Here is a 27224-nt window from a genome sequence, read left to right on the forward strand (position 1 = left end):
GTATTATTGTTTGTTTAAGCTATGTGATGGCAGGGATTACAGTGGTCTTATTTGTATTTCCTGTGTTTGGTACATAATAGGCCTCTAATGATTACTAATTTGTTGAATGAATAATCATTTCATCTTTATTAGGGAGAATTTTAACATGGAAGAACCTTGATTAAATGCCTCCTGAGGCACCATGCTCATCCCAAACCAATTTAGTTTGCATCATCACAGCTGTATGAGACAAATTTCAAACACATAAATTGGGCCTAATTTAAATAAAAGAATAAACACAAGCCTGTGACTTATTTACTCAGGCTTAAAAGTAGAGAAACACATTCTAGAAAGATTTCTGAAATGAAATGCATTCATGGGCTATGAATTTAGTTAGAGGAAATATTTAGTTAGAGGAAATATTCTATTTTTTTGAGCATTTCAGTTAACTGTGATTGTATTGTAAGATTTTTTTATATTAAAGTTTTTCTTTTTTCTGTTTTTCACACAGCAAAATTCATTCCCCCTCACAATCAAATTAGAAAACAATTTCATCACCTTAAAATATTCCCTCATGCTGCTCCTTTGTAGCCAACCCCTTTTCCCACTCTGGCCCCTAACAACCACTACTCTATCTTATGATTTTGCCAGATATCATATAACTTATAGGAATAATGAATCATGAATATAATATAAATTATAGGAATCATGTGGTATGTAGCCTTCTGAATCTGTCTTCTTCCACTGTGCAGAATGCATTTGAGATTAATCCATGTTGTAGTGTGTATCAGTATTTTTTTTGCTGCTGAGCAGTATTCCATTTTATGGATATACTTCAGCATGTTTATCCACTCACCAGTTGAAGTATTTGTTTCTAGTTTTTGTGATAATGAATAAAGCTGCCACAAACCTTTGTGTGCAGTTTTTGTTTTGTGTGTGAATCTGAGTTTTCATTTCTCTTGGGGAAGTTTCTGGGGGAATTGTTAGGTCATATGGCAAGTGTGTGTTTAACTTTATAACAAACCGTCAAACTGTTTTCTAAAGCAGCTATACCATTTTGCATTCCCACCAGTAATGTGGGAGAGTTCTAGTAATAAGCAGTTCGTAAAATTTAAATTGGCTCTATTGAATTACTTTTTAGTAATTCGTTGGTTTGATTGCACAGCAGTATATCTTGACAATAATATTAGTTCTGAACATGATATTTTTATAGCTGTAGATCTGTCAGACAGAGATGTAATTTAGGGGAGCCTCACTTTTCAGTGAATGCAGTCTTCCATATGCTTTGGAACTGTTCTTTCTTGCTGAGATCATGCAGCCCTGATCTTTGTAAGAAAAACTAGGCCTTAACTAACCCTGGTTCGTATTGGGGATTCAGGTGCCTTTGGATCAATTCTGTGTTATCTGTCTTCAGGTTTACAGCACTTACTTTGGATTCTTGTCATTTGGACTGGGCAGAAGGAAATCCTTCCTGTGGAGAAGTGGTTGTACTTTCTTATTTTTGTCACCTGTTGCGTGTTTCATTCCACAGTTTTGTAGAAGTCAACTTGCTTATTCATGGTTTACTGTCAATCATACTATTCAGTCCTTTCTATGTTGAGAGTTGACAATATTAGCTTCATAACTGAAATTTCCAAATGCTAATACCCTTGAATGACTGTTTTAAGTCTGTGGCCTTTGCCTATGCTAGACTGTTGTTTGTAATTATGTATTTTTACAAATTAGGAAATAAGCATTGTAGTTAAGAAGAAAGGATATAACTTTGTTATGAGAACCATGCATGAAACAGCTACTGAGGTTCCTGAAGTATTTTCTCATTTATCTGGCATTATTAGGGAACAACCTGTTAGACACATTAGGACCTTGAATTTATACTTAAATATTTTCTTATTTAAATTTTTTTAAATGGCAAACTTTACAGGGTAGTACCATTTTCTCAGTGTTTTCTAAACATACCAGATCTTGCTGATGCAGGGCTCTCATTCTGAACATCAGTTATAAAGTATGCTATTATGCATAGATGTCTATGAATTTATTGAAGTCTATAAGGTTGTTTTCTGCCTGTTCTCTCATGTTTTTACTGTTCACCTCATATTTTCTCTTTTGATTTCCAGTGTAAACTTGTTAGAATTATATTAAAATTAAAATGGAGTTTAGGGGCTCTTATTTAATGAACAGAATACGCATTTTGTGACCTCCTTTAGTGAATTTTTTTCTTCTGATTCATAGCTCTTGGAAAGTTGAAATTACAGTATAAATGACCTTTGATTTGTGAGGTGTTATTCCACTTGCTTGTATCTCTCAGTATCTCTCAGACCTATAAATTGCTGCCTGCCCGCCCATACCTTTTTCTTTCCTCCTTTATTTGGAAAAGGGATGATCATATAAATTAACATTTTAAAATTTCTAAGAGAGTTCATTTGTTCATTCATTCATTTACTTGTTTCTTCAACAAAGTTTTAACCAGTGTCTGCTGTGTGCTATGTATTATAACAGATAATGGGGAGACAGAGTCGAATAAATTATGATCCCTGTCCTTGAGGACATCAGATTAAAAAATGGACTATCTTAAAATTAAAGAGTAGAAGCATTGTCCCCTGTCTTCCCTGTAAATTGGTTGTGAGAAGTAGAGATTTGATCAGATTCAGTTTCAATTTTTTCTTCCATCAGGAAGATCAAAGGTTGTTTTTTCTTTTTGTGATGTTAGTGGCAATTGATGATCCTTGCCTAGTTCCATTAATTCCTTAGGAGTTGCATAATGATGAGATTTGAATTCTGTCATTTCTTACTTTATTAGACTGGAATACATTTAAAGAAGAAATTTCCCTTCATCGATTAGCGTTGATTAGTATTATTCCCAGATTCCATATTTGCACATTTGTCTACTTGCTAAAATTTATTTGTAACCCCCAAATCAGTATCCCTTGTGCTTTGCCATTCATTAATGGACATGAGCTTGGGTAGAGTGGCAAAAACTTTTGAGTCACTGGAGGGGCATGTTCCCAGCTGAAGTCAAACTAGGTGCTCTGCTGTCTTGTTTTGCTTTTAAGGCCTATTTAGTGCTTTTTGGGTGATTTTACTGTTTAAATTGGCCCCCAAATGTAGTGCTGCACTGCTGTCTAGTGTTCCTAAACCCAAAAAGGCTGTGATATGTCCTATGGAGAAAATACATTAGATGAGCTTAGTTCAGGCATGAGTTACAGTGCTGTTGGCTGTGAGTTCAGTGTTAATGACTCAACAATATGCAGCTGACCCTTGAACAACAGGGATATGAACCATGTGGGTCCACTAACATACTGGGATTATATTCAGTATTAGTACTACAGTACTGTACGATGTCCAGTTGGTTGAATCTGCAGGTGTGGAACCACGGACCGGGTGAGGGAGGGACTGTGTATATGGAGGGCCACCCACGAGTTATATGTGAATTTTCAACTGCGTGAAGGGTAGGTGCCCCAACTCCTGTGTTGTTCAAAGGTCAGCTGTATATTAAATAAGTTGTCTTTAAACAGAATCACACATAAAACAAGGATATGTATTGATCAGTTGATGAAAATGTTGTGACCAGAGGATTGTAGGAACCTAACCCTGTATTTTTCGTAGGAGCAATGGTTCAGTGTTTTCAACCTTTATAAAACGTTAACTACTGTGAATCAACTGTTTTTGGTTTTGCTGAGGTACAGAAGAATATCCTTTTTTAACTGATGTAAAAAATATACAACAGAAAGTTGTAAGTCATGGAAGTAGAGAGTCATTAAGAGGCTTGGTGAGACCTTTTCTGGGGAAGTTCATTGCTTCTTGGGTCATTTCTGTGCCTGGTACAGGGTAAATAAATACTCAATAAATATTTGTTGGATGTAAGTAAGTGCCGCCAAATAGAACATGGTTTTCCTTGAAAGCTTGGAGTTTAAATTTAATATCATTCCTGTGATTGGGATTTGCAGTCAAGTTTGTGCTTAGAGGTAGTGAGATACCTACTCTTAGAGATTGATATTGGGAATATTTCAGTAATGTAAATTTAGTATGATGTTTACTTGATTTTTGATTTCCATCATGTAGGAGATGAGGGTGATCTATGCTTCTCTCGTATTTATAATAAGTGCTTAAGGGGCTGGACATTTTCAAATCAAACATTCCCTTCTCTTCCAAATATTGAGACTCATTAGCTATGATAAGGGATATTACCAATGGGAGTATAAATTCACCTGGAAATTGAAAAGAGGAGGCACAAAAAGACATTTTGAGGACCAATGAAACAGTCATATCCTAGTTACTAGAGAATAGTCAGAGCTGGATAATTAGAAAATTTACTTAATTAGACTTTCAGTAATATTTATGTATGTTAAGAAAGTTTAGCTTTTAATACAATTTCCTATATAAAATTGACTTAGTTATAACTGATTATAATATAGTGTGTTTTGCTATTCCTTTGCTATTATGTATTATACAGTAGCTTTCAAACTTAGAAATATTTTTGACTACAACTCATTGAAATACATTTACCACAACTTACAGAAATATATTTTACATTGTGACCTAGTGATACTTATGTATTCATATAAAGAACCCAAACGCAATCTCACTAAACACACTATTCTTACTACATTTATGCACTCCATTTTCTTTCTTTTTTTGATACTATTTTATTTAAAAAGCTGTTGCTTAAGACCCATTAAGTTGGTTTAAAGACCCAATAATGGGTCATAGTCCACATGTTGGAGAACACTGCTTTCTTAGTAGGAATATACAAGGGACATCACTGAAATCAGGTTTCAAAAATGTAAAGTGTTGTAGATGATAGTTGCTAAACATTTCTGAGACAAAATAAGTTTCCCTAGTATGTAATTAGAAAAATTGATCTCCATTTTTGACATTACAGTTAATGATTTAGCTTTTAAAAATAAGTGTTTAGCCTTTTCTTAGACAACCAGAGTTGAGCTCATGCCAGAAACCAGTAGCTGGGACACTTGCTGCTGATAGAAGCATGTGATGTAACGGCTAGCCATCACATCACAAATATCCTTACTCATTTAAATTTTGGAGAAGCTTGTAGACATGTAGTGTCATTTTTATAGAGACTGCATAAGGCATTTGAAACACCGAATGGCTCATTTCGTGTATTAAAAATGGATTTTTAAATTTAAGATAACAAAGCAGTGAGAAATCAATGCTGAGGCAAGTAACTTGTGAAAAAAATTAATTTAAAAATTTCCATTCCTTGTGATTTTCTATTTACAAAGGACACTGAATAGCATGCTGAACATGAAAAGATACCTATAGAAACTTTTAATATTTAATATCACAGGTACATGAAACAATTCTATATTGATTGCAATAATATTTTGGAAGATAGGTAGAGTACTAATAATTATTTTAAAAAATTTAGAACTGCTCATTAATGTTTACTTGAAAGCTTTAGCTAGCTGTGGTGGAGGTAGAACATACATACTAGTATGTTCTCAGACTACTTTGATTTATCTAGTTGCAACTTCAAGGAGGTCAGTTGGCTCTGTAATGTCCTAAATTATTGGGCCACGCAGATTAGAGAATCTGATTTTCTGTTTTCTGTTTTGAAGATTCATCAGTGATCATCAAATTAGAAGTATGCCTGTGGCCTACATTTCTACTCATATAATCAGATTATATCTAATGTTTTCTGTATTTAGCAGCTCATTTTTATCTTTATTAGTGAATGATACTCCATCAAAATTGTAATTGTTTATGAAAGCAAAGTAATTGATTACTTTAGATAGCATAGATGAATAGATTATTCATCTATTCTCGAGGATAATTTGAAAATTCATCCTTTTGATCAATTACGTCTTTTTAATATAGATATTTAAGTAAGTCAGTGTGCTGAGAATTATGATAGAATCAAACATAATTTTAAATATTTTGTTACCATTTGTGTGCATTCATGTCAATTTAATCACATTAAATACATGTTTATTCTTTTTGGTTGTGTATAATGTTTAAGGTTTCAGTTAAAGAGGTAATATCTCTTATAAAAATTAAAATATCCTTAAGCCCTGTAAATCACTACTTTGTGATATAAGAAATTGTAAGCCAGGCATATTTCTATGAAACTGTCTTTTCTCAATAGTTTTTATTTCTATGGTTGTCTAATTTTTAAGTTTTCAAGCTGTATTTTTCTATTCTCTTCCTTGTAATTTTTGAATTTAAATCTTCTGAGAGAGATTTTCAGTTATTACTATTGACTGAATCTGTAGATATAATACAATACTAAGATTAATTGTGGGCTTTTTATCAACTGGTATAATTTTCATGGACACTCTGAATCTTACCTACTCATATTTCTGTTTTTGCTTCTCTACTAGAAAGTAGAAAAATTAAGTATGGGTGCTGAACTGCATGTTTTCCATTTCCTGTTAGTATTACATAGTTTTATTTCTAATATTATTTTACTTCCCTCCTGATTTCTTTACTTAAAACTGTTCTCAGTCTTTTGGTAGTGTGTGTGTATTGTAAACTGCCCTATATACTTTTCTATAACAAGGTTGGCTTTTAAATTAAGTACAGATGTTATTTAATTTTAGGATACATTGTTTCTAAGAATATATTTATAAAGTAATACAGTGAGAAAATAACAGTTTACTTTTCAGTGGTTCTTAACATTTTTAGCATCAGACGATCTGTTGAAAGCTATGGATTCTCTCTTAAGAAAATGCTTAGGAGGTCCATGGATTTCAGGTTAAGAACTCTACACCTGTCTTTAGTATTGGTGGACTCTATTATCATGCAAAGCAAAAGTAGGGCAAATCAAATCAAAACAAAAACTATAATTCATAGAAGTGCTTAATACTTTACTATTCAGTTATTTGAAATATTCTTATCAAGTTCTGACAGTATTTTTTAGTTATTTATTTTAGGGTGAAAGTTACCTGTTCATAGTAGAGTTAATCTTTTTATTAAGTTAATGCTTATATATGGTAGAATATTAAAATAATACAGAAATAGTCTCTTGCCTCATGTCTTTGAATTTTTCAGTAGATGAAACCACTTTTTTTTCCCTTGAGGAAATATTAAAAGCCTGTCATTAGATGATAAAAGAAGAAAAGAACACTACTTTGAATAGGACCATTTAATCAGGATCCTAGATAGAAGAAAATTTGATGTTTAAAGGATGGGTCATTTTGATATTTTTCAGAGTACTCTAAAGTGAAAAGGAATTTATTGTTTTCACAAACTTTAATATTTAAGTATATAGATTGTAAACTCTCCCGTGTCTAGTTCTAGATTCCTTCCTCTCTCCCAAACTCCATATCTAAACTGTCTCTAAGACTGAGCATGTTTGAAACCACTTTTAATTACTTTACTTCACTTTTAAATGCTTCAGGTGGTTACTAACATAACTTAAAATAATGTGCATACAGTGTTCTCTTTGATTCTGTGTCAAGTTTTGCATTCTTTTTTTTAAACTAATTTTAACTTTATTTTTCCAGCTTTTTTGAGGCAAATAAAATTGTATCTATTTAAAGTGTACACTGTGATGTTTTGGTGTATGTATGCATTGTGAAATCATTATCAATATCAAGTTAATTAACACATCCATTATGTCACATGGTTACCTCCCCCCCCCCCCATGGTTAGAACAGTTAAGATCTACTCTGTTAGCAAACTTAAAGTATACAATACAGTATTATTTACTACAGTCATCAGGCCAAACATTAGATCCTCAGAACTTATTTTTTATAACTGAATGTTTGTATCCTTTGATCAGCATCTTCCATTTCTCCCAGCCCCTGGCAACCACCCTTCTACTCTCTGTTTCTATGAGTTTGACTTTTTTTTTTTTTTTTTAAGATTCCACAAACAAGTGATGCCATACAGTATCTTGTCTTTCTCTGGCTTATTTCACTTAGCATAATGCCTTCCAGGTTCATCCATGTTATTACAGTGGCAGGACTTCCTTCTTTTTTTATGACTGAATAATATTCCATTGAATAGACCATATTGCCTTTATCCATTCATCCTTTTTCATCATTGCTTTGGCTATTTGGGGTCTTTTGTGTTTCTATCTGAATTTTTTGGATTTTTTTCTATTTCTGTGGGAAAAAAGCCATTGGAGTTTTAAGGATTTCATTGAATCTGTTGATCACTTCTGGTAGTATAGACATTTTAACAATATTAGGTCGTCGAATACAAGAACGTGGGATATCTTTTGATGTAGTTGTGCCTTTTCCAGTTTCTTTTATTAATGTCTTACAGTTTTCAATGTAAAGGTCTTTCACTCTTTGATTAACTTTATTCCTAAGTATTTTATTCTTTTTCATAAGATTGTAAATGGGATTGCTTTCATAATTTCTCTTTCAGAGAATTCATTGTCAGCATATGGAAATGCGACTGAGTTTTGTATGTTGATTGTGTATCCTATAAACTTTACTGAATTTGTGTATTATATCTAATAGCTTTTTGGTAGAGTCTTTGGAAACATATTGTACCAAAACTTATGGGATGAAGCAAAAGCAGTTCCAGGAGGGACATTTATAGCAATATATGCCTACATTAAGAAAAAAACAAAGGCCTCAAATAAACAAACCAAACTTTACACCTCAAGGAACAAGAAAAAGAAGAACAAACTAAGCCAAAATTTAGAAGGAAGGAAGGAAATAACAAAGATCAGAGCAAAAATCAATGAAATAGAGCCTAGAAAAACAATAGAAAAGATGAATGAAACAGATTTTTTCTTAAAAGATAAAATTGTCAAACTCTTAGCTAGACTAAGGAAAAAGAGAGAAGACTCAAATAAAATCAGAAATAAAAGAGGAGATATTACACCTGATGCCACAGAAATACAAAGGATCCTAAGAGACTACTGTGAGTAATTAGATGCCAACAAATTGGATAATCTGGAAGAAACAGATAAAGTCCTAGAAACATACAACCTACCAAGACTGAATCAGGAAGAAACAAAATCTGAATAGACCTGTAATTGCTAAGGAGATTGAAACAGTAATCAAAAATCTTCTAACTAACAAAAGCCCAGGACCAGATGGCTTTACTGGTGAATTCTACCAAACATTTAAAGAAGTACCATCAGTTTTACTCAGACTCTTCCAAAAAATTGAAGAGGAGGGAACACTTTCAGACTTACTTCTCGAGGCCAGCATTACCCTGATACCATAGCCAGATAAGGGCATTACAAGAAGAGAATATTACAGGCCAATATCCCTGATGAATATATATGCAGAAATTCTCAATAAAGTATAAACAACGTGAATTTAACAGAACATCTGAAAAATTATACACCATGATCAAGTGGGATTCATCCCTGGGATGCAAGGATGATTCAACATACACAAATCAATAAATGTTATACATGACATTAATATAATGAAGGATAAAAATTGTGTGATCATCTTAATAGGTGCATAAAAAGCATTTGACAAAATTCAGCATCTCTTTATGATAGAACTCTTAACAAATTAGGTATAGAAGGAATGTATCTCAACATAATAAAAGGCCACATGTGACAAGTCTACAGCTAACATCTTAATGGTGACAGGTTGAAAGCTTTTCCTCTAAGATCAGGAACAACAAGGATTTCCACTCTCACCACTTCTGTTGAACATAATATGGGGAATCCTAGCTAGTGCAATTCAGCAAGAAAAAGAAAGGTACCCAGATTGGAAAGGAAAAAGTAAAATTGTCTGTGTTTGCAGATGCATTATCTTTTGTCTACTGAGGGATGAGATTTTAGCTCACATACTACCTCTTCCCCTTCTGTGTTTAAATGTTTGGATGGTTATTATGTTTACTTCATCTTTTGCTCACCTTTTTTTTGTTGTTGTTTTAGCAAATTTTACATTATCTCATTAATCTGAATTTTGTAAGGCGCTGATGTTCATATCCCTGTCCTTCCCTCTACCTCTTCTACTCCTCCTTAACAGCTGAGCGTCTGTCAGTTGTAGTGTTATTTTAACACTGTTAAGGTTGGAAACATTTATATTTTCTTCAATAACATTTATCTTGTTGTTTGGGGGGATAAGATTGATTCTAAAAGCTGAAAATCAATTAACCTTGCATACACTTTTAGGACTTACAGTAGAATGCCAGGGTTAGTTTTGTTTCTAGATTAGCCCTCTGGGCCGTTTTTGCTATAGCTCAGGAAAAATTTCTTTTTCTTAACTTCCTCTGTCCTTCATATTAATTTCTCTTATTATTTGGAAGTTGGAGGTATTGGATTGCTTCTTTCTGTCTCTTTTCCTTTATTTTTTTGTTTCACATAATAGGATCGTTCCCCACCTTGTCTTTGATTATTCCATATAATATAGCATTATTTTCTTATTCTGTGTATGTATTATTGTCCTTCTCAAAAGTGTCTGAGGATTTTTTTTTTAAGTTTTCATATTTTTTAAAATTTGCTTTTTTGGGGGTATTTTTCTTTCATATTGTTACCTTTCTTCATAAATCTGGCGATTCTTGATTGTCAGTTAATATTTGTGAAGGAGTGATAGGTTAATATTTCTGCGTAAATGGCTTGGGTTTTCTTTGCCGTTCTGTTTGCTTTGCTGTTTTTTTCTTTATCAATCTCTTGGATCTTGTTTACACAGATGGGGCTTATTGATTGGCACATTCCACATCAGGTATGCACTCAGAGAATTAGTCTTTAGGCAAAGAGTTCTTTAAAATGTCAATTCTGTGATGCCAGCAAATACTCCCCCCTCCCCCCCTTCTTTGGAACTTCCTTTGATTTCTTTAGAGATTTATTTTTCTTTTTGTTTTGTGTTGTTCTTTTACATAGGAGACAGTAACAACAGTTAGTAGCAATTATCCACCTCCCCCATTTTGTCCCTCCCTCCCTTCCCTTTTTCACTCCTGCTTATTACCTTTTCACCTAACTTCCTTTAGGAAGCCTTTTGGAAGTCTGTTTGGCAGATCAGCTCCTTACTGCTGTGGTCTTCTCCAGCACTTAGTTTGAGCATTAGCTTCCTTCATTGTTTTATCTGTCAGTATATGCTTCTGGGCTTCCCTGGTGGCGCAGTGGTTAGGAATCCGCCTGCTAATGCAGGGGACATGGGTTCGAGCCCTGGTCCAGGAAGATCCCACGTGCCGTGGAGCAACTATGCCCTGGTCCGGGAAGATCCCACATGCCGTGGAGCAACTAAGCCCGTGTGCCACAACTACCGAGCCTGCGCCCTAGAGCCTGCAAGCCACAACTACTGAAGCCCGCGCGCCTAGAGCCCGTGCTCAGCAACAAGAGAAGCCACTGCAGTGAGAAGCCCGTGCGCCGCAACAAAGAGTAGCCCCCGCTCACTGCAACTAGAGAAAGCCTGTGTGCAGCAACGAAGACCCAATGCAGCCAAAAAAATAAATAAATAAATTTATTTATTAAAAAAATATATATACTTTTCTTCCCATCTTCCAAAAGTTTTTTTAATATTTCTTGTATCCCTTTAAGCCTTCTTATTGATAGGGAAATACAAAGTTGCAGTTGTTAACTCAAAAAAATCTAATATCACCACAGGAGGGTGTATCATAGTAAGAAAACACATTGTGGTTTTGTGGGTTATTGTTTCTTTTGCTGTTGTGTATGTATATTGTCTTTTTGTTCATAAATGTCTCAGAGCCCTGTGCACATGCACGGGGCTTATTGACTGGTGAGTACCCCCTCCCATCTCCTTTGTTGGCTCAAATTAGGATCTGGCGATGTTGAGGTATTGTAGAGAGAGACAGTATAGGCTGGCAAGAAGGGACAGAGTGATGCTGCTGATCCAGAGAGAAAGGCACAGTTCGGACTTTGGGAGGTCAGAGAATTAGCAAAACCATTAACCAGAGGTAAAGTGGGTAAGAATATGAACTCAGGAGTCTGACTCTTTGTAGTCATATTCTCACTATACCATTTACTGACTTTATGATGCAGGTCAAGTTGTGTAACTTCTCTAAATTTTAGTTTCCTTATTGGTAAAAATAGGGATTGAAATAGTACCTTATAACTGTGAGAACTGATGAGTTAATCTATTTAAAATACTTAGCACAGTAAGTGCTCAGCAAATGGCAACTAGAGAGATTTTACGTAAAATCCAGGTTTCTGGATTTTCTTCAAAAATTTGAACATCTGGGCTTCCCTGGTGGCGCAGTGGTTGAGAGTCCACCTGCCGATGCAGGGGACACGGGTTCGTGCCCCGGTCCGGGAAGATCCCACATGCCGCGGAGCGGCTGGGCCCATGAGCCATGGCCTCTGAGCCTGCGCGTCCGGAGCCTGTGCTCCGCAACGAGAGAGGCCACAACAGTGAGAGACCCGCGTACCGCAAAAAAAAAAAAAAAAAAAATTGAACATCTGATGTTCCTGAATGGCAGCAATTGTTTACAGCTGAGTAGTAGGTGCCTGTTTTAATTGGGGTATTTGCTTTCCAGTTTGCCATACCCCCAGTACTCCTTATTGTCTCATACTCAGTTTGATTCACTCTCTTTATGTTACCTTCCTCGTCTTTTTGGGCATTTGGATTTGTGACTTCTGATGTACTGGTATTAGCTGTAGCTGAAAGAATATCTGCAGTTTTCAGAGCTGATTTTTCTTTGGTGTTGGGATGAATCAGTACCGAAGGCACAAACATAGACCGTATTAGAAGAGTAATTCAGGCAAGGGAATGCTGTCACATACAGGAAATTCTTGGGAGTACTTGGGAGTATCACACTGGTTGGTGAGGTACAGTGATGTGCTTCAGGTGAATGAAGAGACTGATGTTAGGGGGTGTGGTGATAAGTAACTGGAAGGGCTTTAGGTAGGAAGCCCACAACTAAAACCTAGAAATGTTTAGAGATAGAAAAAACTCATTTTTTAATGTATAATATCTATTGACTGTCCTAGGTGCCTGGCAGTGTGCTAGGTTCAGAGATCACCAAGTTACATATAACAAGAGTCCTTGTCATCAAATACAATAGGCAGTTATAATATTGTGTATAATATAAGAATATCCTCAGAAATCTCCTAGTCTAATCCTCCTATTTTATAATTATTAAAATACGCTTAGACAGATTAAGCCTTGCCTAAGGCTTCACGAGTAGTTGGGACTCTTAAGACTTCTTTTTTCTAATCCAGTGCTCTTTCTAGTACATAGACAAGGCAGGCAGCATCAAAGAGGTTTGGAAGCAGATGGCAGGGATTCCAAGACCTGGGAGAACGGGTGTATTGGAGCAGGGTACAAAGATTGGGATTTAGCTGTGAGAGAAGGTTATGTTGCCTTATTTAAGACTTACTCTCAAAAGATTGGAGCTAGAGATTTTTCTTAGGGGCATGAAGAAGTAAGTGGCCATGTTGGAGAAGTCCATGTGGCAAGGAACTGTAGGCAGCTTCTAGGAACTGTAGATACCGTGTAGGACTTGAGGGTGGCCTGTGAGAGCCAGCTAAAAGCTGATGCCCTCAGTTATACACTGCAAGGATATGAATTCTGCCTGCAATCTGAAGGAGCTTGGAAGAAGATTCTTTCCCACTTTCGTCTCCAGATAAGAATGTAGTCTAGCTGATACTTTGAATGAAACCTGTGGAACCCTGAGCAAATGACTCAGCTGAGCCGTGCCCAGACTTCTGATCCACGAAAACTGTGAACTAAAAAATGTACTGCTATAAGGTGCTAAATTTTTGGTAATTTGTTACACAGCAATAGAAAACTAATACTTTTGGTCATGTCCAAGTATATTCTTTAGTGTAGTTTCATTACATAATAAACACAGTGCTTTGCCATCTATTATAATTTGAAATACATAATCCAGACTTCACTGTGCCTTAAAAGCATGAAAATCACTGTAGTTTGTGATGCTCTGGGCAGCACTGTGAAATGATAAGAGTGCCACATATGGTCTCAAAACTACTTTTCTCTGGTAGTATGAAGCAGCTGTAACAATGCATAAATGAGTTAGCATGGATTCATTCTTACGCAAGTTTATTTATGAACACCAAAATTTGAATTTCATATAATTTTCATGAGTCACAAAATATTATTTTAATTTTTTCCCCAAATATGTAAAAATGTAAAGACGATTCTTAGTTTGCAGACTGTACATAATAGACAATAGGCTGAATTTAGCCTGCAGGCTGGAGTTTGCTGACCATGGCTATAGACAAACTTGTCGATACTAATACTGTTTGATAGGTGCAAAACAGGGGAAGTACTAGCACTATTTAAGATCCTTAATAAAAATATTTTAATCAAAAATCCAACTTGTTAAATATATTTTAAAAACTAAAAAAACCTAGCATGACAGGTTTTTGAACAGTTTCTTGAATGTGGTAAAAAGGATGGAGTAAAATACGAAACAGCCTCATTGCTCACTAACCACTACTTCTATACTTTGATTATTCTTTTTTCCCCACTCATAAATGATATCCTGGTCAGTTTCCATTGATTCTTGCCACATATTTATAGGAATAAGTTCAGTTTTGGCAAGACTTATTTTGGGGTGTTAAAAATACTTGGGCCATCTTTTTTGGGGGGCATTAAAAAAATTTTTTTAACATCTTTATTAGAGTATAATTGCTTTACAATGGTGTGTCAGTTTCTGTTGTATAACAAAGTGAATCAGCTATACATATACATACATTCCCATATCTCCTCCCTCTTGTGTCTCCCTCCCACCCTCCCTATCCCACCCCCCTAGGTGGTCACAAAGCACCAAGCTGATCTCTCTGTGCTATGTGGCTGCTTCCCACTAGTTATCTAGTTTACATTTGGTAGTGTATATATGTCAGTGTCACTCTCTCACTTCGTCCCAGCTTAACTTCCCCATCCCCATGTCCTCAAGTCCATTCTCTACGTCTGCAACTTTATTCCTGTCCTGCCCCAAGTTTCTTCAGAACCTTTTTTTTTTTTTTTTTAAAGATTCCATATATATGTGTTAGTGTACGGTATTTGTTTTTCTCTTTCTGACTCACTGCACTCTGTATGACAGACTCTAGGTCCATCCACCTCACTACAAATAACTCAATTTCTTTTCTTATTATGGCTGAGTAATAGTCCATTGTATATATGTGCCACATCTTTTTTATCCATTCATCTGTCGATGGACAATTAGGTTGCTTCCATGTCCTGGCTATTGTCAATACAGCTGCAATGAACATTGTGGTACATGACTCTTTTTGAATTATGGTTTTCTCAGGGTATATGCCCGGTAGTGGTATTGCTGGGTCAAATGGTAGTTCTATTTTTAGTTTTTTAAGGAACCTCCATACTGTTCTCCATAGTGTCTGTATCAATTAACATTCCCACCAACAGTGCAAGAGGGTTCCCTTTTCTCCACACCCTCTCCAACATTTACTGTTTGTAGAGTTTTTGATATTGACCATTCTGACTGGTGTGAGATGATACCTCATTGTAGTCTTGATTTGCATTTCTCTAATGATTAGTGATGTTGAGCATCCTTTCATGTGTTTGTTGGCAATCTATATATCTTCTTTGGAGAAATGTCTATTTAGGTCTTCTGCCCATTTTTGGATTGGGTTGTTTTTTTGATATTGAGCTGCATGAGCTGCTTGTATATTTTGGAGATTAATCCTTTGTCAGTTGCTTCTTTAGCAAATATTTTCTCCCATTCTGAGGGTTGTCTCTTTGTCTTGTCTGATATGAGAATTGCTACTCCAGCTCTCTTTTTTTTTCTGCAGTATGCGGGCCTCTCAGTGTTGTGGCCTCTCCCGTTGTGGAGCACAGGCTCTGGACGCACAGGCCCAGCGGTCATGGCTCACAGGCCCAGCCGCTCTGCGGCATGTGGGATCTTCCCGGACCGGGGCACGAACCCGTGTCCCCTGCATCGGCAGGCGGACTCTCAACCACTGAGCCACCAGGGGAGCCCTCCAGCTCTCTTTTGATTTACATTTGCATGGAATATCTTTTTCCATCCCCTCACTTTCAGTCTGTATGTGTCCCTGGGTCTGAAGTGGGTCTCTTGTAGACAGCATATGTATGGGTCTTGTTTTGGTATCCATTCAGCCAGTCTTTGTCTTTTGGTTAGAGCATCTAATCCATTTACATTTAAGGTAGTTATTGATATGTATGTTCCTGTTACCATTTTCTTAATTGTTTTGGGTTTGTTATTGTAAGTCTTTTCCTTCTCTTGTGTTTCCTGCTTAGAGAAATTCCTTTAGCATTTGTTGTAGAGCTGGTTTGGTGGTGCTGAATTCTCTTAGCTTTTGCTTGTCTGTAAAGGTTTTAATTTCTCTGTCGAATTGGAATGAGATCCTTGCTGGGTAAAGTAATCTTGGTTGTAGGTTTTTCCCTTTCATCACTTTAAATATGTCCTGCCACGCATTGCTGTCTTGCAGAGTTTCTTCTGAAAGATCAGCTGTTAACCTTATGGGGATTCCCTTGTACTTCCTTGCTTTTCCCTTGCTGCTTTTAATATTTTTTCTTTGTGTTTAATTTTTGATAGTTTCATTAATATGTGTCTTGGCATGTTTCTCTTTGGATTTATCCTGTATGGGACTCTCTGTGCTTCCTGCACTTGATTGACTATTTCCTTACCCATATTAAGGAAGTTTTCAACTATAATCTCTTCAAAGATTTTTCTCAGTCCCTTTCTTTTTCTCTTCTTCTCCTGGGACCCCAATAATTCGAATGTTGGTGCGTTTACTGTTGTACCAGAGATCTCTGAGATTGTCCTCAATTCTTTCCATTCTTTTTTGTTTATTCTTCTCTGTGGTAGTTATTTCCACTATTTTATCTTCCAGGTCACTTATCTGTTCTTCTGCCTCAGTTATTCTGCTATTGATTCCTTCTAGAGAATTTTTAATTTCATTTATTGTGGTGTTCATCATTGTGTGTTTGCTCTTTAGTTCTTCTAGGTCCTTGTTAAACGTTTCTTGTATTTTCTTCATTCTATTTCCAAGATTTTGGATCATCTTTACTATCATTACTCTGCTTCTTTTTCATGTAGACTACCTATTTTCTCTTCATTTGTTTGGTGGGTTTTTACCTTGCTCCTTCATCTGCTACGTGTTTCTCTGTCTTCTCATTTTGTTTAACTTACTGTGTTTGGGGTCTCCTTTTTGCAGGCTGCAGGTTTGTAGTTCCCGTTGTTTTTGGTGTCTGCTCCCAGTGGCTAAGGTTGGTTCACTGGGTTGTGTAGGCTTCCTGGTGGAGGGGACTGGTGCCTGTGTTCTGGTGGATGAGCCTGGAGCTCGTTGCTCTGGTGGGCAGGACCACGTCCGGTGGTGTGTATTGGGATGTCAGTGAACTTATTATGATTTTAGGTAGCCTCTCTGCTAATGGGTGGGTTTGTGTTCCTGTCTTGCTAGTTGTCTGGCATAGACTGTCTAGCACTGTAGCTTGCTGGTCGTTGAGTGGAGCTGGGTCTTAGCGTTGAGATGGAGATCTCTGGGAGAGCTTTTGCCCTTTGATATTACTTGGGGTTGGGAGGTCTCTGGTGGACCAATGTCCTGAACTTGGCTCTCCCACCTCAGAGGCTCAGGCCTGACACCTGGACAGAGCACCAAGAGCCTGTTATCCGCACCGTTCAGAAGAAAAGGGAGAAAAAGGAAGGAAGGAAAGAAGGAAGGAAGGACGGAAGGAAGGAAGAAAATAAAGTTATTAAAATAGAAAAATTATTAACAGCCTGAGGTGCAGTGTGTTCTCCAAGGGAAGTTGTCCCTGGATCACGGGACCCTGGCAGTGGCGGGCTGCACAGGCTCCCGGGTGGGGAGGTGTGGATGGTGACCTGTGCTCGCACACAGGCTTCTTGGTGGCTGCAGCAGCAGCCTTAGCGTTTCATGCCCATCTCTGGTGTCCGCGCTGATAGCCGTGGCTCGCGTCTGTCTCTGGAGCTCCTTTAAGCGGAGCTCTTAATCCCCGCTCCTCGCGCACTGCTGAACAATGGTCTCTTGACTCTTAGGCAGTTCCAGAGTTTTTCCCGGATTCCCTCCCGGCTAGCTGTGGCGCACTAGCCCCCTTCAGGCTGTGTTCACGCAGCCAACCCCAGTCCTCTCCCTGGCATCCGACCTCTGAAGCCGGAGCCTCAGCTCCCAGCCCTGCCCGCCCCGGCGGGTGAGCAGACAAGCCTCTCGGGCTGGTGAGTGCTGGTTGCACCGATCCTCTGTGCGGGAATCTCTCCACTTTGCCCTCCGCACCCGTGTTGCTGTGCTCTCCTCCGCGGCTCCGAAGCTTCCCCCTCCGCCACCCGCAGTCTCCGCCCGCGAAGGGGCTTCCTAGTGTGTGGAAACCTTTCCTCCTTCACAGCTCCCTCCCACTGGTGCAGGTCCTGTCCCTATTCCCTTGTCTCTGTTTTTACATTTTTCTTTTGCCCTACCCAGCTACGTGGGGAGTTTCTTGCCTTTTGGGATGTCTGAGGTCTTCTGCCAGAGTTCAGTAGGTGTTCTGTAGGAGTTGTTCCACATGTAGATGTATTTCTGATGTATTTGTGGGGAGAAAGGTAATCTCCACATCTTATCCTCCGCCATCTTGAAGGCGTGTCCCACTTGTGCCATATTTGAAGTTCAATTTTAAGCTAATTGATCACTTCTTCCTGCTTCTGTTTTCCCACCTCCTAGTTTCAGGCTTGGCCACTGGTTCAGGGATTTCTCTTGGGGAAGGAATTTGGCGTTGTCTCTTGACTTTTCTTCCTGCCTCCTCAGCCATTCATTATGCTGGCCCTTGCTCCTCCAGGGTTCATGTGGAATGGTTGGGTATGAAAGGGAAAAGGCAAAAGTTTTTCAATGTATGATATGCTTTCAAATGCTGTTTCTTTTGTGAGGAAGTTTTGGTTCTTCAGAGGCTTTACACTGACCTCTTCTGTAAAACAAACAAGCAGACTTACAAATACTGCTATACATAAATATATGCATGCACAGGCATTACTAAAAAGGTCTGGGCCATACAAAACAAATTGAAAGTAATGTTTACCTCTGAGTAGAGCAAGCGGAATGAGGGACAAGGGGTATGGGCATCTCAAGGGTATTTTTACTTTGTATTATTTGAATTCTTATAACGTGTAGAATGTATTTTGGATATTTGGTAAACAAAAAGCTATATATTGAAAATAACATGAAACATTGCAAATGGGAAATTACCTCCTTCTAAATAGAAAAAGTGTAGAAGGGCCCTTTTAAAGAAAACAGTCTAAAACAAAATATGTATATGTTCATTAACTTTAAAAACTGTGGTGTTTTCAGGTGAGTTTTATTATAAAGTTGTAATAGGGAAAAAACTTAGAGATACAGCTTTGATTTATTTTTGGTGTGGGTTCCTAAAAATCATGTTTTGAAGCATCATCTACATATAATGTAAAACATAGATTTTTAGTGTAGTTTGAAGAGTTTAGACAAATGTATACACCTGTGTAATCCCCTCCCAATCAAGATATAGAACATTCCTTTCCCACCATAAAATTCCCTTATGCCACTTTCCAAACTTCCCACCACCCTAGGCAACACCTGATCTGATTTCTGTCACCACAGCTTATTTTTGTGGATTCTGGAACTTCATATAACAAGAGTCATATAATATGTACTCATTTGTGCCTGACTTACCTCAATCTCATATCTGAGAGATTGATCCATGTTGTTACATGTATCAGCAGTTCTTTCCTTTTTATTTACTGAGTAGTATTCCATTGAATGAATATATCAGTTTATATATCTATTCTCCTGTTACTAGACATTAGGATTGTTTCCAGTTTTTGGCTATTATGAATAAGCTGCTATAAATACTGGTGTACAAATCTTTCTCTAAAGATATGTTTTCAGTTCTCTTGAGTAAATACCTAAGAGTAGTATTGTTAGGTCATAGGATAGGTATATATTTTAATTACAATAAACTATCAAACTTTTCCCCAAAGTTGTACTATTTTATATTTCCATCAGGAATTGCAAATTCTATTTATTCCTCATTCTTGCCTGGAGTTTTCTTTGTTGAGAGGTTTTTGACTACTGATTCGGTATCCTTACTTGCTATTGTTCTGTTGAGATTTTTCTTTTTTTTTTTTTCTTTAATGATTCCCACAGATTCCCTCAGTGATCCTGATGAGGTGAGACCTGAGTGGGCCTCCCAGGAAGCATCCTGCCATACCTGGGGAGCTGGATGTCCATCTTGGACTCTTGTTTTCCCGCTGGAGAAACCATAGGCTTGGGGGGTCCTGTAGGTGTAGTGCTGTGCTAGGCTTGGGGGAGGGACAGTGTGGTCAGAGTGTAGCCACTCCTCTTACCCTTCTCTGTCTCTCTGGTCCAGGAGGGTGCTTTAGCCTTACCCCCGGGTTCTGGGATTTTTTTTTTAGTGTTGTTGGTGGATAGTTGCTACTTGGTCTTCTTGTGAGGGGGACTGAAGTTGGGAATGACCTGTGTTGCTCTCTTGATGACGTCACCCTATAAGGTTTTCTGCACACACAGTCATGATGTCTCTGAATAACAACAGTTTTGCCTTTTCCTTTCCAGTTTTCATGCCTTTTGCATCTTTTCTTGCCTTATTGTACAGGCTAGTTCTTCTGTACAATGTTGAATAGAAGATCTGAGAGCAAACATTCTTGTGTTTTCTCCTAGTCTTGGTGAAGAGTTCAGTGTTTCACCATTTAAGTGTGATATTGGCTGTAGCTTTTTTTGTAGGAAAAACCCTTTTATTAGGTTTAAGTTTGATTCTCTTTCTGGATTACTGAGAGGTTTTAATCATTAACAGGTTAAATTTTGTCAAATGTATTTTCTTGTCTGTTGAGATATTTTCTTTTCCTACTAATTTGGTGAATTTATTTCAAATATTAAGTCTTACATTTCTAGTATTAAACCCTGTTTGATTATTATTTATTAAACTTTTTATATATTTGCTTATATTTTGTGAAGAACTTTTTTATCTATTCTTATGAGAAACACTGGTCTAATTTTCTTTGCGTCAAGTGTTAGTCAGGCTTTTTTTCAGAGTTCTGCTGATCTCACAAAGTAAATTGACAAGTATTCCTTATTCTTGTTTTTTCTGAAAGAGTTTTTGTAAGAATAGTATTATTTTTTTCCTTAAATATTTGATAGATTCACCAGTGATACTGTCTTCATGGGAAGATTTTTTTTTAAAGAAATTCAATTTAGATTAAGAACTATTGATATTTTCTGTTTCATCTTGTATCCCTGTGTTGTTTCATCTTGTATCCCTACGTTGGATTTTTCAAAGAATTTTTAAAATTTCATCTAAGTTATCAAATTTATTGTCATAAAGTTGCTCATAATAGTTCTTTATTCTTATAGTATTTATAAGATCTTTAGTAATATCCCTCCTTTCATTCTTGTTATTGGTTATTTGTATATTTTCCCTTTTTATTCTTGATCATTTTTGCTAGGCAATACCAATTTTATTGACTGTTTTCAAAGAGTAAACTTTGGCTTTATTTTCTCTATTGTATTGATTTTGCTCCCTGGATAATTTCTTTAGATCTCCTTTCAGGTTTGTTGATACCTTCTGCTTTATCCAGTCTACTTTTGAGTGTATCCAATGATGTTTTTCATTTCAGATATGATCCTTTTTATTCTAGCGTTTCTGTTGTTTGTTTTGTTTTGTTTCTTTGATATTCTCCTAGTTATCTGCCGAGAATTCCAGTGTTTTCACTTGTTAAGACTATGTTTTCATGTAAGCCTATGGAATATTAACAATAGTGCTATTAAAGTACTTCCTCAAGTTATGTCTAATTTTTCTAACATTGTAAGGAGAAAATCTAGATCATTGATTAAATACTTCTTTTCTAATATAGGCATTTAAAGCTTCTAATTTTCTTCTGAGCATTGCTTGAGTTGCAACCTACAAAATTTAATGTGTTATATTTCCTTATTCTGTGAAAAATTTTTTCTAGTTTCCCATCTGACTTATTTTTCAACTCATGAGTTACTTAAAAGTGTGTTTAAATTTCAAATATTTGGGGATTTTCTAGATATCATATAATTATTGTTTTCTTATCTAATTCTGTTTTGATCAGAGAGTATACTCTAATGTTTGAGTTATTTGAGACTTAAATAATGACAGCATATGATCTTTCTTGATGAACATTGAAAGGGAATATTATTCTTCAGTTTTGAATATTGTATTTTATAAATGTCAGTTAGTTCAGGGTAATCAATGGTATTATTTAGATCTCCTGTGTCAGTATACATACTGATATTTTTGTCTTCTACTTTATCAGTTATTGAAACAACAGTGTGTTAACATTTCAACTATGATTGTCTTTTTCAAACAATCATTTCAAACAAATCATTGTTTTTTAAAGTCTGCTTCATTTTGCTCATTTTTATGTCATTTTTGTGATTTTTATGTCTTTCTGTTGAATTGATATTTTTGTTATTATGAAGTGGACCTCTGTATCTTTGGAGATACTCCCTTGTTTTGCTGTTTACTTTGTATGATAATATAGTCTCTCAAGCTTATTTTACTTGCTGTTTGCATAGTATCTCTTTTTCTATTCTTCCTTTTTTTAAAAAATAAATTTATTTATTTTATTTTTGGCTGCGTTGGGTCTTTGTTTCAGTGTGCAGGTTTTCTCTAGTTGTGGTGAGCGAGGACTATTCTTTGTTGCACTGCACGGACTTCTCATTGTGGTGGCTTCTCTTTGCAGAGCACGGGCTCTAGGTGTGTGGGCTTCAGTTGTTGTGGTGCACGGGCTCAGTAGTTGTGGCTCGCAGGCTTCAGAGCACAGGCTCAGTAGTTGTGGCACAGGGGCTTAGTTGCTTCGCGGCATGTGGGACCTTTCCAGACCAGGCCTCAAACCCATGTCCTCTGCATTGGCAGGAGGATTCCTAACCGTTGCACCACCAGGAATGCCCTCTTTTTCTATTCTTTCACTTTCAGTCTGTGTCTTTGTATTTAAAGTTGTTTCTTAGAGACAGCATATAGTTGGATCTTGATTTTCTAATATAGCCTTTTGCCTCTTATTAGGAAAATATGATCCATTTTCATTGTGTGTTTTTAAGTCTATTCTCTTGCTGTTTTCCTTCTTGTCTCATATTTCTTATTTCTCTTCTTTTGTTTTAATCAAATGTTTGTCATTCTACTTTATTTCTTGTGTTAACTTTTTAGATATTTCTGTTGTAATTAATTTTTAGTATTTGGTCTAGGTATCACAATATGCATTTTTAACTTAACATGGGCTTCTTAAAATTAATACTGAACCACTTCATTCTTAACAAATATAAGAATCTTAAAATAATATAATTCCATTTACTACCTGCTCCTGCCATTTCTCTTGTTATACACATATTTTATTTCCACATATGTTATAAGTGACACTAAGAAATTATTTGTGCTTTAAAGAGTAATTTATCTTTTAGGGAAATGAATACGCATGCATTTCCCATTTCTAGTGTTCCTCATTTCTTCTTGAAGTTTCAGATTTCTGTCTGGTATCATGTGATTTAATTAAGCCTAATGCACTATTTAAAAAGTATTTCTTGTTGTGCAAGTGTGCTGGTGACTAATTCTTAGCTTCCTTCATCTGAAAATGGCTTTCACTTTCAGTTTTAAAGACTAATTTTTATTGGATGTCATGTTCTGGGTTGAGAGTTCTTTTCCTCCTTTCATTGCTTTGAACGTATTCTCCCATTTTCTTTTGGGTCTCCATTGTTTCTGATAAGAAGTTAGAAGTTCATCTGTATGTCGTGTAGTTTTTCTCTGTCTGCTTTCAAGATTTTCCCTTTATTTTGGGGTTTTGGCACTTTGATGTACCTAGGTTTAATTTTCTTTGTACCTATCCTTTATGGGATTGCTGAGTTTCCTCATTTTGTAGGTTAGTGTTTTTCAGTAAATTTGGGAAATTTTCAACCACTATTTCTTCAAATATTTTTTTCTGCTCCAGTCTCTTTCTTTAATGTAATAGGACTTCAACAGCTATTTAGTAATTTTGAAGTCCTGTCTTCTAATATCAATATTAGGGTCATCTTGGAGTCTGTTTCCTTTGACGGCTTTGTTTCCTGTCTGCATGTCACATTTACTGCTCATTTTCATGTCTGGACATTATGAATTCACCATTGTTGAAAGTTTGTTTTTGGGTTTTTTTTCCTCTGTTTTAAGTGTGTCAAGTTTCATTCTGGAATGTAGTTAGTGTAATTGGAGGTATTCTTAATCCTATCTAGGCTTGGTTTTAGGCTTTAGTTGGGCGAGTGTATAGTAGTCCTTTCTCTAGGGTATGGTCCTTACTCTAAAGACTTGGTCTTTCTGGTACTTCAGCTAAATTCTGGGATATTAATGAGGTTCCTCCACCATGACTAGATAGGAACTTTTAAGATATTCTAGCATTGCACAGCCTTTAGTATCTCCATTCTTTATTTAACCCCATAGTAGCCTTTGTCTGCTAGCCTAGCTTCTGCCCTGTCACCTCCTATCCCTAAAACTGTACAATTGCCTCACCTTCAGTACTGTGAGGTCCTGCAAATTCCACTAGCTTCAGCAGTCCCAAACTCTGATCTATGATCACTGTGCACTGCCTGAGCCTCCATTTCCCTGTGCTGTAGTCAGAAAATTGTCCCTAGCTGGAGATCTTGGGTGAAGGTGGAAATCACCTTCTGTGTTTGTTTTCTCTTACACTGCCTGTTATCCAGTGCCTGAAAACAGGTGCTTCATATGTTTTGTCCAGTTTTATAATTATTTATAGCAAGAGGGGAAGTTCAGTATCAGTTACTCTATTATAGCTGGAAAGAGAGCAAACAGTATATGTAAAAATGATTTGATTTTACTTATACCAAACAGATGCTTATAGTTTCATCTGCGATATTGAGTATGGCAAATATAATAAGAAACTTTATAAATAGATTAGGTGTTAGGAATAATTGCATATTTGGTGGGTTGCTAAAAGCTGATGAGAAAATACTATTTATTTCAACCTTTGTTATGATTGCTCCATTCCCATATATAGTTATGGATAATATATACTTAATGGGTAATAAATATTTGAATAAATGAAGATCAAATGAGAATGTATATTTGAAAAGCCTTTGAAAATTATTAAGTGTATGACTATGTGGAAGATATTTTTATTAAAATCTTTTACTAATTTGCAAAATGTATTCTCTCTGCTTTAATTTATATTGAAAATCTTATATTGACTTACTGGAATTCTTTGAGTATTTTTTTTTTAATTGAAATGATTCTAAGTTGGAAGGACTTGGTTAGTGAATGTATATTGGCTTATGAAACACTCAATACATTTTTTCTTTTAAACAGTGATTTTATTTATTTTTATTTTTTCTTTATTTTTAGCCATGTTGGGTCTTAGTTGTGGCATGCGAGATGTTTCGTTGTGACACAGGCTCTTCGTTGTGGTGCGCAGGCCTCTCTCTAGTTGCGGCGTGTGGGTTTTCTCTCTCCAGTTATGGTGCACCGGCTCCAGAGCGCGTGGGCTCTGTAGTTTGCGGCATACGGGCTCTCTTGTTGAGGCGTGTGAGCTGAGTAGTTGTGGCACGCGGGCTTAGTTGCCCCACGGCATGTAGGATCTTAGTTCCCCAACCAGGGATTGAACCCACGTCCCCTGCGTTGGAGGGCGGATTCTTTACCACTGGACCACCAGGGAAGTCCCTCTCAATACATTTTTGTTACTTTTATTTATTTTTAAGAAGTAACCAAATGACTGATTTCTTTGTTTGGTTTTGTTTTTGTGATCCCTTTGGTATTAAAGTATACGAATAAAGGGTAGTGATTAAGAGTCTACTGAGGTTAGATTTCAGTGGCATCAACAAATAGTAATAGTCCATTGCCTAAACTTTGGTTATGTTATTAATTTCCCAAACATATGTTTTTTGATTCTCTAAGTTGACTGATTTTCTTTTCTTACTATTCTAGGTCACTATCAATATCAGCTCACATCATTGAAAAGATAATTTTGAAGACATGTTTTGCTGAAAAGAAAACTGAGAAACATTTTACGAATGGGATGAACACGCATCAGTTAATTGACTACCTACTGTAATTTGAATGTTAACATTACCCACCTGGTACAGTTACCTAGTGATGTACCTGTTCTCACGATACCCTATTTCAGTGTGGTCATCTTGATTAAAGAATTCAAAGTGGAGTACCGCAAACTTGATATGGATAATAAAAAGAAAGACAAGGACAAATCAGATGATAGAATGGCACGACCTAGTGGTCGGTCAGGACACAACACTCGAGGAACTGGTTCTTCATCCTCTGGAGTTTTAATGGTTGGACCTAACTTTAGAGTCGGAAAAAAAATTGGATGTGGGAATTTTGGAGAATTACGATTAGGTAAGACTATTTTATTTATTCCATAAAGTTGGGAGCATTTTTTAAAATGAAAGATACTTTTTAATGAAGTGATTTAGTTACTTGTTTAGTTGTTTGTTGTGGTAATTTTAAAGAATATAGATATTAGGAATTTCTAATATACTTCTATTTTCATTTTTCAGTAATTCCCTAGTATAACAATGTCTGTTTACTTGAGATAAACCATCCAGAATATGAGGAAGAAGAAAGTAAATTAAAAAGCCCCAAGAGGCTGAAATAGATACCAGGAAAGCCTTTGCAATGTATTTTTTAGGAATGATATTTAGGCTACCTTTTCTGATTTGAAAACATTTAGTAACTGGTTACTTTAGGAGGATATGTATGGCTTAAAGTCAAGGTAATGTGTTGAAACTGCATCAAAAATCAGTGAAATTTACAGTGTTGTAATCTATTCTCCCCTTCCCCCAAGTATATCCAGGGTAGTTTAGGAATCTATATTCTTAATAAGGGACACAAAGTACTGACTCAGTTTATTCTTATAATCAGGTAAGTTTGGGAAACACTGGTCTAATTTAAACCTCCCAACTCTACATTTAAGGCATTTGAAACTCAGTGAGGGAAGGTTTCTTGCCAAATGTCATACAGCAATTTAAGATGGACTCGCGATCCAAATCTACATTTTTAACTCCTAGTGCAATAAAGATGTGGCTATCTTCACTGAAGAGAAACAAGAAGGAGGGTAGCACAGTTTTATGGGAGTCAGTATTGAGGTACCCTGAGGGCTCTTTGGTCAATGCAAGAGTGTAAACTTTGGAAATAAAAAGAAAAAACTTGGCTTCACAATTTTCATTAGATTCAACCCTGGTGTTAGAAATACAAGCAATTGTATGTTCATCTACTCGACTACTTCTTTTTCATCGTGTAAAACATTCTAATTTGTAGTTATTCCTTTATTTTATTACTGTTTTATGTAGCTAGTGTACATTAAATCTTTGAATGAAGCAAGGTAATAAAAGGCAACGACATATTTTGTACATTGCTGTTAAATGATGTGTCTGACGGACTCTTCTGCATTTTAGAAGGGATGCAAATATTTGAAAG

General features: G+C 36.3%; 1 protein-coding gene across 4 annotated transcripts in view; it reads left to right on the top strand.

The window, feature by feature from the left end:
• The window catches only part of CSNK1G3 (casein kinase 1 gamma 3), a 156506-nt gene that overhangs the window by 12872 nt on the left and 116410 nt on the right, over nt 1-27224 (top strand). For all 4 annotated transcript variants that reach the window (XM_029216279.1, XM_029216280.1, XM_029216278.1 and 1 more), the window contains exon 2: nt 25719-26144. In XM_029216279.1, coding sequence (XP_029072112.1) covers nt 25967-26144 — 178 coding nt within the window. In that variant the 5' untranslated portion in view covers nt 25719-25966. The remainder of the gene's footprint in view (nt 1-25718; nt 26145-27224) is intronic.

This window comes from Monodon monoceros, unplaced genomic scaffold (genome assembly GCF_005190385.1).
Source record: "Monodon monoceros isolate NGI ecotype Baffin Bay Population unplaced genomic scaffold, NGI_Narwhal_1 Super_Scaffold_12, whole genome shotgun sequence".
NCBI classification, from domain to species: Eukaryota; Metazoa; Chordata; class Mammalia; order Artiodactyla; family Monodontidae; genus Monodon; species Monodon monoceros.